Below are 15053 nucleotides of genomic sequence, written 5' to 3' on the forward strand. Positions count from 1 at the left end.
CGATCAGAACGAGTTCAGATCCACACAGACTGGACTCACCGTGTTCCGGACACGTGGTGGGTTTCTGGAGCTCACCTGGTTTACAGGAGGACAGGGACCACACCGCCTGGGACCCGATCTCCCGCACCGTCCCGGTCCGCTCCAGCTGCTTCGGGTCGGCACCGGGGGGGGTCTTACTCGGGGTGGCCATCCTCTGATCTCTCTGAAGACAGGACGCTCAGTGAATGTGAAACATGGAGACTAAACGTGGAACAAGTCGTCGTTGTGTCAATGTGCCAGAAAACGTGACGTTTTAACGGAGTTAGCGTCTCCTATTCCTCCACTAAAGCGACTAAAACTAAAGCTTTACGACATAAATATGAGTCAAACTTACAACAGGTGTGTCCAGAAAGGCGTCGCGTTAACGCCTCACATGTTAGTCTGAAGCAGAAACAGTTTAAATCCGCTTTGTTTGTGTTTCTTCCGCTTGCTTCGCTTTGAATCCGTGCGGTGGAGTCGCTTTTAGTTGACGTCATCGGTCGCGTTCTGGTCGCGTCTCTCCCGCCATCTTTCTTTTTTTTTTTCTTCTCCTCTCCAGCCGGCTTCCAGGAGAGAACACGTTGCTTGTGGTGGAGATAAAAAAAAAAAAGAGACGAGAAGTTGAACCGTCAACTGTTCGTTGTGAACGGCTGTTTTCTCCGGTTTGGTTTGTACTTTGGACCGGTTACCGGGAGCAGCAGAGCGGTGAGTTCTTCAACATCGACCCGGGTTACGTGTCTTTATTTACGGGGGTTTTTATATCGCAGCTGTCAAGAGTGCGGAGGGAGGAAGGGAGGGGGGGGCCTCCATTGCTAACGTCGTAGCTAAGCTAACAGCTAGCTCGTTAGCTTCGCTCATGCTCGTACTTTAAACGTCACAGCTGCTAGCTTACCGTTTAAACCGTTAATGAACACACCTGAGCGTACAGGTGTGTTCAGGTGGATTCGTGGGGTCGACGTGTTAAACACACAGCGGTCTACAGCAGAAGGGCCCCACGAGACAACATCACGTTATTCTCCAGATTAGCTTCAATAATTCACCAATTAAGCGTCTCGCTGCTCTCAGACGTGAATACGCTCGTGCGCGGTCACGAGGCAATGTGTTTTTATTAATGCTTGCGAATTCGGCTTATGAACGAGTGACGTATCCGCGGGTTATTTGAGGACAAGTCGCACCCACGAGGAGACTAATCTCCATGTTCACTCGTTCATGTTGTAGTTATGCACACGGTACTGATCACTTAGTGGGCTGTGGGTCACGTGCGAGGGACTGTGAGGGCCAGACTCTTGACACCTCCCGAGGCCCTGACATGAAAAGCTTCTCTCGTGGTGTACGTGGGTCCTGGATCAGGTGGGTCCTGGTCCAGGGCCCTGATGGTGGATCTGTGGCGGCCCCCATTGTTTAAAGGCTCTGCAGGTTTTTGTTCACAGTTGAATGTGTTGCTGAATGAGCAGCCTGGACACCAGCCTCTCTGTTCAGATGGTGTCTGCTGGTTTAGGTGTGTGTGTGTGTGTGTGTGAGAGAGATCTTCCTCACCTGTACGGCTCGTCTCCCTCGTCTCCTCACCTCCTCTCCCGTCTCCTCCTTCAGCTCCAGAGGTGCGAGCGTCCGTCATGGCGGATAAGAACACCAGGATCGCCATCGTCAACCACGACAAATGCAAACCGAAGAAATGCCGCCAGGAGTGCAAGAAGAGCTGCCCGGTGGTCCGCATGGGTGGGTGGTCCTGCAGCCGGTCTCAGACGGACCCGCGTCTCCTCGGCTTTAACGCCAAAACAATGCACAAGAGAGACATGTCACAATAAAAGTGTGTGTGTGTGTGTGTGTGTGTGTGTGTGTGTGTGTGTGTGTGTTTGCAGGTAAGCTGTGCATCGAGGTGACTCCACAGAGTAAGATCGCCTGGATCTCAGAGTCTCTGTGTATAGGCTGCGGCATCTGCATCAAGGTACCCACAGCTGTGATCTGAGGACGTCCATCAGAAGACCGAAGACACGTCTGATGGATTCATAAAGGCTTAAACTCTTTCTTCTTCTTCTTCTTCTTCTTCTTCTTCTTCTTCTTCTGTTGTAGAAATGTCCGTTCGGAGCGTTGTCGATCGTCAACCTGCCGAGCAACCTGGAGAAGGAGACCACACACAGATACTGCGCCAACTCCTTCAAACTGCACCGGTACGCTGCCGTAGCTCCTCCCCCTCACTGAGACCTTAAAGTCAGTGTGTGTGTGTGTGTGTGTGTGTGTGTGTGTGTGTAGATCTCTGCTGTGGTTTGATGTACACTGTGTGTGTGTGTGTGTGTGTGCGCAGACTGCCGATCCCGCGGCCCGGTGAGGTTCTGGGTCTGGTGGGGACCAACGGTATCGGCAAGTCCACGGCCCTGAAGATCCTGGCTGGTAAACAGAAGCCCAACCTGGGCAGGTTTGATGTGAGTGTTTGAACGTGTTGAGGAGCTGCTGCTGTGAGGAGATAAGGAGCTGGGAGTCACTGCTGACCTTCTCTTGACCTTCTCTGACCACCAACTGAAGGCGTTGTTGTTTCAGAAGCTCCAGGTTCTCTCTTCTCCTGTGATGTTAGAAGATGGTTCAATCCACAGGAGATCACAAAGAGTTCTCATCTGAATATTATTATTATTAATTTACAATTTTAACGAGTGAAAGAAAAACTTAAAAACAGAGAAAGAATCACATTTATTCTATATTTATACGGTAGCAGTAACTCACACTTTTTAAATGAAAAAAATAAATAATTCTATGTATTTATATGATATATATATATATATATATATATATATATATATATATATATGATTTATATTTAAATATATATTTTATTTATATAAATTTCTTTATATATATAAATATTTATTTATTTTTATTTATTTATATGTAAATATATATTTATTTTTATTTATTTATGTGTATTTATTTATATTAATATGTAGAGCCTATTACACAATGTTGATTTGAATCTAAATACAATAATTCCTAAACATTTTTTATATATAATGATAAAACGTCAAACACAAGTTTAAAACTACAAGTTGTCAAAAACACATTTACAGTGAAGTCATGTCCCGCCCTCCTCTGCCTCCTCGTCCTCGTTGGTTCTGTCGGTTCTGTTGGTCAGGTTTCGGGTCGTTGATGGTGTGTTTGTGCTCCAGAACCCTCCGGACTGGCAGGAGATCCTGACCTACTTCAGAGGCTCTGAGCTGCAGAACTACTTCACCAAGATCCTGGAGGACGACCTGCGGGCCATCGTGAAGCCTCAGTACGTGGACCAGATCCCGAAGACCGTCAAGGTACACCTGCACCCCCCCGCGTGGTACTTCTACCACACCACAAGTACTTTGTCCTCCTCTACACGTACATGTACCAGCTGTAGATGCTCCCACACATTTAGTACATGTTAAAACCAGGCCGACTCAACTTTGTACTTATTGATTGTACCTTTACTGTGGTATTTATTGTACCTTTACTGTGTTTATTACAGTAGTTTTTCTGCTTGTATCTCTTGTTTGATTTGGTCTGGTTGTAATTCCTCTCGTCTGCCTGTAGGGGTCAGTAGGGTCCATCCTGACCAGGAAAGACGACACAGAGACTCAGACCATCGTCTGTAAACAGCTAGGTAACGCGCACACACACACACACACACACACACACACACACACACACACACACACACACACACACACACACACACACAGCATTGCTAACGCGTTGATGCTCCTGTGTTGTGATTGGCCGTTGCTCCGCCTCGTCGCCGGGCAGACCTGACTCACCTGCGAGAGAGGAACGTGGAGGATCTGTCGGGAGGAGAGCTGCAGAGGTTCGCCTGCGCCGTCGTCTGCATCCAGAGGGCCGACATGTGAGCACCGAGCGCCGCGCAGCTTTCTGTCTTTACCGGGACTCTCCACCCACCTTCTGTTTCTGCCGCAGATTCATGTTCGACGAGCCGTCCAGCTACCTGGACGTGAAGCAGAGGCTGAAGGCCGCCATGACCATCCGCTCGCTCATCACGCCGGACAGGTAGCGCTCCACAGGGTACTTCAGCAGTAGAATACCGAGTACACATAGTCTAACTGTAGAATGTTCCAGGTACATAACTGTCAGGGTCAGAAGTGTGTATAATGTGTGTATAATGTGTGTGTGTGTGTGTGTGTGTGTGTGTGTGTGTGTCTGTCAGGTACATCATCGTGGTGGAACATGACCTCAGTGTGTTGGATTATCTCTCTGACTTCATCTGTTGTCTCTACGGAGTCCCGAGCGCCTACGGAGTCGTTACCATGCCCTTCAGTGTTAGAGAGGGTAACACACACACACACACACCAGCAACAACCCATATATTTATGTATAAATATATATTTCTAAAAAATATATATATATATATATATATATATATATATATATATATATATATAATATATATATTTATAAATATATATATATAATATATATATTTATAAATATATATATATAATATATATATTTATAAATATATATTTATATATAAGTTCTCAGGATGAACCGAATGTCTCAACGTTCCCTCGGTTCCTTCAGGTATCAACATCTTCCTGGACGGTTACGTTCCCACGGAGAACCTCAGGTTCCGCGAGACCTCGCTGGTCTTCAAGGTGGCCGAGACGGCCAACGACGAGGAGGTGAAGAGACTCCGGCACTACCAGGTCCGTTCACCTCCACGTGTTTACCGTTAGTCGGGTCTCTGTGAAGCTCCTCTGATGTTCTCTCTCTCCTGGTCCTCCTCAAGTATCCAGAGATGACGAAGACGATGGGCGAGTTCAGCCTGGACATCAAAGCGGGAGAGTTCACGGACTCTGAGATCATGGTGATGCTGGGAGAGAACGGTGAGTCGCACGATGTCACCTCCATCGAGCTAAAGACCACGCACCTGTAGTCCTTCAAAGGAGCCAGCTGGCCTAACAGGGGGAGTGGCTTAGAGTGAATGTTTGTGTGTCTGCAGGAACGGGGAAGACGACCTTCATCAGGATGCTGGCTGGAGGACTCAAACCTGACGGGGGAGGTGAGTCCCTATCTCACACTCACTCTCTCACAGTCACTCTCTCACTCTCTCACACTCTTATATCTCACTCTCACACTCTCTCACACTCACTCTCTCACACTCACACTTACACTTACTCACACTCTCTCTCACTCACACTCTCACACTCTATCTCGCACTCACTCTCTCACACTCACACTCATTCTCTCACGCACTCTCTCACACTCACACTCATTCTCTCACTCACACTCTCACAGTCACTCACTCTCTCACACTCACTCTCTCACACTCACTCAAACTCACTCTCACTCTCACACTCACACACTCACTCTCTCACACTCATTCTCTCACTCACACTCTCTCACACTTTCTCTCACACTCAAGCACTCTCTCACATTCACACTCTCACACTTTCTCTCACACTCACTCACTCACTCACTCACTCACTCACTCACTCTCACACACACAGTGTAGACACTCTCTCTCACCTGTTGTTTCTCTTCAGGTGAGGTTCCCATCCTGAGCGTCAGCTACAAGCCTCAGACCATCAGCCCAAAGTTCAAGGTGTGTTCATCATCATCATCATCATCATCACTGATACAAGACTGTTGGTCACTATTTTAGATGTTCTTACCTTAAATGATGTCATCTTGTATGATGATGACATTCCTTCATATTAGCGATGATTAAAATGTGTGTGTTGTGTTCAGGGCAGCGTCAGAGCTCTGCTGCACGAGAAGATCAGAGACGCCTACACTCACCCTCAGTTCATCACCGACGTCATGAAGCCCATGCAGATAGAGAGCATCATAGACCAGGATGTAAGAGACACTCACTCACTCTCTAAGCACGTTGCTAATTGTTGATTTAAAGTCCACAGAAAGGAGAGAAAAGACTTGTTGTGATTGTGCAGCCTCTCTGGTTACAGTAAACTGACTGACTAACTCCCCCCCCCCCCCCCCCCAGGTCCAGAACCTGTCTGGTGGAGAGCTGCAGAGAGTCGCTCTCACTCTGTGTTTGGGGAAACCAGCTGATGTGTACCTGATCGACGAGCCCTCGGCCTACCTGGACTCTGAGCAGAGGTTGATGGCCGCCAGAGTCATCAAGAGGTAATCGACCCTTTCCCTCATTTGTACTATGAATCCCCCCCTCTTCTTCCTGTCTGACTCTGGTGTGTGCGTGCGTGTGCGTGTGCGTGTGCAGGTACATCCTCCACGCCAAGAAGACGGCGTTCGTGGTGGAGCACGACTTCATCATGGCGACCTACCTGGCCGACAGAGTCATCGTGTTCGACGGTATTCCCTCCAAGACGACAGCAGCCAACACGTAAGAGTGACCAGCAGCCCTCTGGCATCCTGATGAACACATGATTATGATAACTTCATCTTATTCTCTCTCTCTGTGTGTGTGTGTGTGTGTGTGTGTGTGTGTGTGTGTGTGTGTGTGTGTGTGTGTGTCAGTCCTCAGGGTCTGTTGGCGGGGATGAACAGATTTCTGTCTCTGTTGGAGATCACATTCAGAAGAGACCCGAACAACTTCAGACCACGCATCAACAAGTGCCACTCCATCAAGGTACACACACACACACACACACACATATATGAACGTGTTGTTGTTAATGTTTCCATTCATGAATAAAGTTGTATTTGAAGAGCCTGCCCTCTCTGTCTCCAGGACACGGAGCAGAAGAAGAGCGGAAACTACTTCTTCCTGGACGACTAAGACGACTTCTCATAGTTGTGACTTCCTGCGACGCATTCAGGGGCTGCGTTCACAACACAACACAAGTACAACACAAGGCAGATACGTTTAACAATAATATATATATATATATATATATATCTCATCGTATGAATCTTAAAAGATAAGAAACCATCAGCCTGTTATGTACCAGGCTGCGTTCAATAGCCCCAAAACAAATGTTGTGAAACGTTTTAAATGAAACAAAGTGCTTTGCGTTGTGTGTCGGTGAGCGTGAACCTACCGGGCTGCGTTCACAAGAGACGTTGTGGAACATTAAGCAGCATATTTTATCACTCATACATTTACAACAAATGATAATAAACTGATGCTACCTGACCCAACAACAGTCTCTCTCTTCATTTATGTTCACAATGTATCCCAGTGGTCCCTGATGCTAGTGCCACAGCACAGGTACTACGAAACCATGGAGAATACTACTACTGCACCACAGAGACTACTAGAACTACACAATGGAAAATACAACTACACTAGATACTACTACTAATACACCTCATTTTTTTTGTATATAACTTTTTCTAACACACTAAATCAGGGGTCTTCAATGTTTTTTAGGCCAAGGACCCCCAAACTGATAGAGCGATGGAGCAGGGACCCCCGACTATATATATATATTGTGTTTTATATTAAACTGGGCCTAGTGCCATGTATAAACATACTTTGTTATTGTGCATTCAATACTAAGCTATTCAAATAATACACAGGTTCATATCTTCATGTTTTTATTTTAAAGGTACAGTGAGTAGTGTGGCCGTGCCACTGACATTAATAAACACACCTTGTATGATAATCATGCATACAAGCTATTCAAAGTGACGTTTTTATTTGAAACAATATGGAATCGAAAATGTGTGATGGCCTATTAGTACCACTGCCATGCATAAACATAGCTGTTATCTTGCATACAATACTGAACTATTAAAATAATGGACAGATTCATGATTGGGGGAAAAAAAATGAAATTGTCTAAACACAAAATTTTGCAGTACGTTGAAAAAAGTAAAAACAGTCATTATATAGTATGTCAAAAAACTCAGTATAGTATGTCAAAAAAAGTCGAAAACAGTCATAGTACAGTACTTTTTTGAATTTTTTGACATGCTATAATTTTACTGTTTTTTGACTTTTTTCGATATACTATACTATGATTTTTTTTTGACTTTTTTCCACATCCTATACTTTGACTTTTTTTTTACTTTTTTCGATATACTATGATTTTTTTTTGTACTTTTTTCCACATACTATACTTTGACTTTTTTTTACTTTTTTTGAAATACTACACTGATTTTTTTTTTACTTTTTTCGACATACTATACTATGACTGTTTTTCACTTTTTTCGACAAACTATACTTTGACTTTTTTTTACTTTTTTCGACATACTACACAGATTGTTTTTTCGACGGGCTACACTTTGATTTTTTTTTCAGTTTTTTCGACGGGCTACACTATGACTTTTTTTACTTTTTTCGACATACTACACTATGATTTTTTTTTTACTTTTTTCGACATACTATACTTTGACTTTTTTTTACTTTTTTCGACATACTACAGTATGATTTTTTTTTACTTTTTTTCGACATACTACACTATAATTTTTTTTTTACTTTTTTTGACAGGCTATACTATGACTGTTTTCGACATAATATACTACGACTATTTTTTTACTTTTTTCGACATGCTATACTATGACTTTTTTTTTATTTTTCGACATGCTATACTATGACCGTTTTTCAATTTTTTCGACATGCTATACTATGACTGTTTTCGACATGGTATAAGTCGATTAGCTCAGGCAGATGCCAAAAGGGCTGCAACCTGAGAGACTGGGGGTTTGATCCTTATAAGGGGCGAAGGTTTTTAATGTTGGACGTGCAATCGCAGAGTCAAATATGGCAAACAACAATAGAAGTGTGTGGTGTGGAATAGTTTAGGCGGATAGCAGAAGGGCTGCAACCTGAGTTATTGGGGGTTCAATCCTTATAAGGGGCGAAGGTTTTAAGGATGGACGCGCAATCGCAGAGTCAAATATGGCAAACAACAATAGAAGTGTGTGGTGTGGAATAGCTCAGGAGGATAGCAGGTGGGCTGCAACCTGAGAGACTGGGGGTTCGATCCTTATAAGGCGCGACAGGTTTTAAGGATGGACTCACAGAGTCAAATACGACAAACAACATGTGAAGTGTGTAGAGTCACATAGCTGAGGCGGATGATGGAATTATCACAACCCGAAAGATTGCGGTTTCGATCATTATAAGGGGCGACAGGCTATACTATAACTGTTTTCGACATAATATACTATGATCGTTTTTCACTTTTTTCGACAGGCTATACTATGACTGTTTTCGACAGGCTATACTATGACTGTTTTTTGACTATTTTCGACATGCTATACTTTGACCGTTTTTTAATTTTTTCGACAGGCTATACTATGACTGTTTTTTGACTTTTTTCAACACGCTATAGTATGACTGTTTTCGACATAATATACTATGACTATTTATTTTATTTTTTTCGACATGCTATAATATGACCGTTTTTCACTTTTTTCGACAGGCTATACTATGACTGTTTTCGACAGGCTATACTATGAATGTTTTCGACATAATATAATATGACTATTTTTTGACTTTCTACGACATGCTATACTATGACCGTTTTTCAATTTTTTCAACATGCTATATTATGACCGTTTTTTTATTTTTTCGACAGGCTATACTATGACTGTTTTTGACAGGCTATACTATGAATGTTTTCGAAATAATAAACTATGACTATTTTTTGACTTTTTCTGCCATGCTATACTATGACCGTTTTTCAAATTTTTTTCCACTTTTTTCTATTACCGTTTTTCAATTTTCTACATGCTATACTATGACTGTTTTTCAATTTTTTCGACATTCTATACTATGACTGTTTTTGACAGGCTATACTATGAATGTTTTCGACATAATATACTAAGACTGTTTTTTGACCTTTTTCGACATGCTATACTATGACCGTTTTTCACTTTTTTCGACAGGCTATACTATGACTGTTTTTGACAGGCTATACTATGAATGTTTTCGACATAATATACTATGACTACTTTTTTGACTTTTTACGACATGCTATACTATGACCGTTTTTCACTTTTTTCGACATGCTATACTATGACCGTTTTTCACTTTTTTCGACATGCTATACTATGACCGTTTTTCACTTTTTACGACATGCTATACTATGACCGTTTTTCAATTTTTTCAACATGCTATGCTATGACCGTTTTTCACTTTTTTCGACAGGCTATACTTTGACTTTTTTTTACTTTTTTCGACATACTACACAGATTGTTTTTTCGACGGGCTACACTATGATTTTTTTTTCAGTTTTTTCGACGGGCTACACTATGATTTTTTTTTTCAGTTTTTTTGACGGGCTACACTGACTTTTTTTTACTTTTTTCGACATACTACACTATGATTTTTTTTTACTTTTTTCGACATACTATACTTTGACTTTTTTTTACTTTTTTCGACATACTACAGTATGATTTTTTTTTTACTTTTTGACAGACTATACTATGACTGTTTTTTCACTTTTTTCGACATACTACACTGACTTTTTTTTACTTTTTTTCGACATACTACACTATAATTTTTTTTGTACTTTTTTTGACAGGCTATACTATGACTGTTTTCGACATAATATACTACGACTATTTTTTTACTTTTTTTGACATGCTATACTATGACCGTTTTTCAATTTTTTCGACAGGCTATACTATGACTGTTTTCAACATGGTATAAGTCAATTAGCTCAGGCAGATGCCAAAAGGGCTGCAACCTGAGAGACTGGGGGTTTGATCCTTATAAGGGGCGAAGGTTTTTAATGTTGGACGTGCAATCGCAGAGTCAAATATGGCAAACAACAATAGAAGTGTGTGGTGTGGAATAGTTTAGGCGGATAGCAGAAGGGCTGCAACCTGAGAGACTGGGGGTTTGATCCTTATAAGGGGCAAAGGTTTTAAGGATGGACGCGCAATCGCAGAGTCAAATATGGCAAACAACAATCGAAGTGTGTGGTGTGGAATAGCTCAGGAGGATAGCAGGTGGGCTGCAACCTGAGAGACTGGGGGTTCGATCCTTATAAGGCGCGACAGGTTTTAAGGATGGACTCACAGAGTCAAATACGACAAACAACATGTGAAGTGTGTAGAGTCACATAGCTGAGGCGGATGATGGAATTATCACAACCCGAAAGATTGCGGTTTCGATCAATATAAGGGGCGACAGGCTATACTATAACTGTTTTCGACATAATATACTATGACTATTTTTTGACTTTTTTCGACATGCTATACTACGAATGTTTTCGACATAATATACTATGACTGTTTTTTGACTATTTTCGACATGCTATACTTTGACCGTTTTTTAATTTTTTCGACAGGCTATACTATGACTGTTTTTTGACTTTTTTCAACACGCTATAGTATGACTGTTTTCGACATAATATACTATGACTATTTATTTTATTTTTTTCGACATGCTATAATATGACTGTTTTTCACTTTTTTCGACAGGCTATACTAAGACCGTTTTTGACAGACTATACTATGACTGTTTTCGACATAATATACTATGACTATTTTATGACTTTTTACGACATGCTATACTATGACCGTTTTTCAATTTTTTCAACATGCTATATTATGACCGTTTTTTAATTTTTTCGACATGCTATACTATGACTGTTTTTGACAGGCTATACTATGAATGTTTTCGAAATAATAAACTATGACTATTTTTTGACTTTTTCTGCCATGCTATACTATGACCGTTTTTCAAATTTTTTTCCACTTTTTTCTATTACCGTTTTTCAATTTTCTACATGCTATACTATGACCGTTTTTCACTTTTTTCGACAGGCTATACTATGACTGTTTTTGACAGGCTATACTATGAATGTTTTCGACATAATATACTATGACTACTTTTTTGACTTTTTACGACATGCTATACTATGACCGTTTTTCACTTTTTTCGACAGGCTATACTATGACCGTTTTTCAATTTTTCGACATGCTATACTATGACCGTTTTTCACTTTTTTCGACAGGCTATACTATGACTGTTTTTGACAGGCTATACTATGAATGTTTTCGACATAATATACTATGACTACTTTTTTGACTTTTTACGACATGCTATACTATGATCGTTTTTCACTTTTTTCGACAGGCTATACTATGACTGTTTTCAACTTAATATACTATGACCGTTTTTCAATTTTTTCAACATGCTATGCTATGACCGTTTTTCACTTTTTTCGACATACTACACAGATTGTTTTTTCGACGGGCTACACTATGATTTTTTTTCAGTTTTTTCGACGGGCTACACTATGATTTTTTTTTTCAGTTTTTTTGACGGGCTACACTGACTTTTTTTTACTTTTTTCGACATACTACACTATGATTTTTTTTTACTTTTTCGACATACTATACTTTGACCTTTTTTTACTTTTTTCGACAGGCTATACTAAGACCGTTTTTGACAGACTATACTATGACTGTTTTCGACATAATATACTATGACTATTTTATGACTTTTTACGACATGCTATACTATGACCGTTTTTCAATTTTTTCAACATGCTATATTATGACCGTTTTTAAATTTTTTCGACAGGCTATACTATGACTGTTTTTGACAGGCTATACTATGAATGTTTTCGAAATAATAAACTATGACTATTTTTTGACTTTTTCTGCCATGCTATACTATGACCGTTTTTCACTTTTTCGACAGGCTATACTATGACTGTTTTCGACAGGCTATACTATGAATGTTTTCGACATAATATACTATGACTATTTTTTGACTTTTTCTGCCATGCTATACTATGACCGTTTTTCACTTTTTCGACAGGCTATACTATGACTGTTTTCGACAGGCTATACTATCAATGTTTTTGACATAATATACAATGACTGTTTTTTGACTTTTTTCGACATGCTATACTATGATCGTTTTTCACTTTTTTCGACATCCTATACGATGACTGTTTTTGACAGGCTATACTATGAATGTTTTCGACATAATATACGATGACTATTTTTTGACTTTTTTCGACATGTCATATACTATGACCGTTTTTCACTTTTTCGACATGCTATACTATGACCGTTTTTCACTTTTTCGACATGCTATACTATGACCGTTTTTCACTTTTTTCGACAGGCTATACTACGAATGTTTTCGACATCATATACTATGACTGTTTTTTGACTTTTTTCGACATGCTATACTATGATCGTTTTTCACTTTTTTTGACATCCTATACTATGACTGTTTTTGACAGGCTATACTATGAATGTTTTCGACATAATATACTATGACTACTTTTTTTTATTTTTTACGACATGCTATACTTTGACCGTTTTTAAATTTTTTCAACATGCTATACTTTGACCGTTTTTTTATTTTTTCGACAGGCTATACTATGACTGTTTTTAACAGGCTATACTATGAATGTTTTCGAAATAATATACTATGACTATTTTTTGACTTTTTTTGACATGCTATACTATGACTGTTTTTCACTTTTTTCGACATGCTATACTATGACTGTTTTCGACATGGTATAAGTTGATTAGCTCAGGCAGATGCCAAAAGGGCTGCAACCTGAGAGACTGGGGGTTTGATCCTTATAAGGGGCGAAGGTTTTTAATGTTGGACGCGCAATCGCAGAGTCAAATATGCCCAACAACAATAGAAGTGTGTGATGTGGAATAGTTTGGGCGGATAGCAGAAGGGCTGCAACCTGAGTTATTGGGGGTTCAATCCTTATAAGGGGCAAAGGTTTTAAGGATGGACGCGCAATCGCAGAGTCAAATACGGCAAACAACAATAGAAGTGTGTGGTGTGGAATAGCTCAGGAGGATAGCAGGTGGGCTGCAACCTGAGAGACTGGGGGTTCGATCCTTATAAGGCGCGACAGGTTTTAAGGATGGACTCACAGAGTCAAATACGACAAACAACATGTGAAGTGTGTAGAGTCACATAGCTGAGGCGGATGATGGAATTATCACAACCCGAAAGATTGCGGTTTCGATCATTATAAGGGGCGACAGGCTATACTATAACTGTTTTCGACATAATATACTATGATCGTTTTTCACTTTTTTCGACAGGCTATACTATGACTGTTTTCAACATAATATACTATGACTGTTTTTCAATTTTTTCAACATGCTATACTATGACCGTTTTTCACTTTTTTCGACAGACTATACTATGACTGTTTTTGACAGGCTATAGTATGAATGTTTTCAACATAATATACTATGACTTTTTTTTGACTTTTTTCAACACGCTATAGTATGACTGTTTTTCACTTTTTTTGACAGGCTATACTATGACTGTTTTTTGACTTTTTTCGACATGCTATACTATGATCGTTTTTCACTTTTTTCGACATCCTATACTATGACTGTTTTCGACAGGCTATACTATGAATGTTTTCCAAATAATATACTATGACTATTTTTAGACTTTTTTTGACATGCTATACTATTACCGTTTTTCACTTTTTTCGACAGGCTATACTATGAATGTTTTCAACTTAATATACGATGACCATTTTTTGACTTTTTTCGACATGCTATACTATGATCGTTTTTCACTTTTTTCGACAGGCTATATTATGACTGTTTTCAACTTAATATACTATGACCGTTTTTCAATTTTTTTAACATGCTATACTATTACCGTTTTTCACTTTTTTCGACAGGCTATACTATGACTGTTTTCGACATAATATACTGTGACTATTTATTTAATTTTTTTCGACATGCTATAATATGACCGTTTTTCACTTTTTTCGACAGGCTATACTATGAATGTTTTCGACATAATATACTATGACTATTTTTTCACTTTTTCGACATGCTATACAATGACTGTTTTTCACTTTTATCGACAGGCTATACTATGACTGTTTTTGACAGGCTATACTATGAATGTTTTCGACATACTATACTATGACCGTTTTTCAATTTTTTTAACATGCTATACTATGACCGTTTTTCACTTTTTTTGACAGACTATACTATGACTGTTTTCGACAGGCTATACTACGAATGTTTTCGACATAATATACTATGACTGTTTTTTGACATTTTTCAACATGCTATACTATGACTGTTTTTTGACATTTTTCAACATGCTATACTATGACTGTTTTTTTATTTTTTCGACAGGCTATACTATGACTGTTTTT

The 15053-nt window shown here is 39.9% G+C and overlaps 2 protein-coding genes across 3 annotated transcripts in view; one reads left to right on the forward strand and one right to left on the reverse strand.

Moving 5' to 3' along the window:
* The window catches only part of anapc10 (anaphase promoting complex subunit 10), a 2253-nt gene extending 1734 nt beyond the window's left edge, over positions 1-519 (reverse strand). The window contains exons 1-2 of one of the 2 annotated variants that reach the window (XM_068713172.1): positions 374-519; positions 76-202 (exon numbers count right to left, since the gene is read on the reverse strand). In XM_068713172.1, coding sequence (XP_068569273.1) covers positions 76-190 — 115 coding nt within the window. In that variant the 5' untranslated portion in view covers positions 191-202; positions 374-519. Of the gene's footprint in view, positions 1-75; positions 241-373 lie in introns of both variants that reach the window. The other variant, XM_068713173.1, reaches the window with a different exon arrangement.
* Positions 520-613: 94 nt separating this feature from the next.
* abce1 (ATP-binding cassette, sub-family E (OABP), member 1) lies at positions 614-7116 on the forward strand. Its single transcript, XM_068713171.1, has 19 exons — positions 614-723; positions 1609-1734; positions 1878-1963; positions 2089-2186; positions 2321-2438; positions 3174-3311; positions 3568-3637; positions 3781-3877; positions 3949-4038; positions 4196-4317; positions 4570-4694; positions 4778-4874; positions 4991-5050; positions 5535-5593; positions 5740-5850; positions 5996-6138; positions 6233-6355; positions 6490-6601; positions 6704-7116. The coding sequence occupies exons 2-19, from the start codon at positions 1632-1634 to the stop codon at positions 6749-6751; spliced, it is 1800 nt and encodes a 599-aa protein (XP_068569272.1). The 5' UTR covers positions 614-723; positions 1609-1631; the 3' UTR covers positions 6752-7116.
* Positions 7117-15053: the final 7937 nt, after the last annotated feature.

Source organism: Cebidichthys violaceus, unplaced genomic scaffold (assembly GCF_023349555.1).
Source record: "Cebidichthys violaceus isolate CVI_PGR_0920_01 unplaced genomic scaffold, fCebVio1.0.p SCAF_19, whole genome shotgun sequence".
Taxonomy (NCBI): Eukaryota; Metazoa; Chordata; class Actinopteri; order Perciformes; family Stichaeidae; genus Cebidichthys; species Cebidichthys violaceus.

Excerpts from the sequence above, each read along its gene's own strand:
- abce1 (XM_068713171.1), top strand. The coding sequence starts at position 1,632 with ATGGCGGATAAGAACACCAGGATCGCCATCGTCAACCACGACAAATGC. Across the intron at positions 4,695-4,777 it reads AGAGACTCCGGCACTACCAG|TATCCAGAGATGACGAAGAC; the intron begins GTCCGTTCACCT and ends GTCCTCCTCAAG. Across the intron at positions 6,356-6,489 it reads AAGACGACAGCAGCCAACAC|TCCTCAGGGTCTGTTGGCGG; the intron begins GTAAGAGTGACC and ends TGTGTGTGTCAG.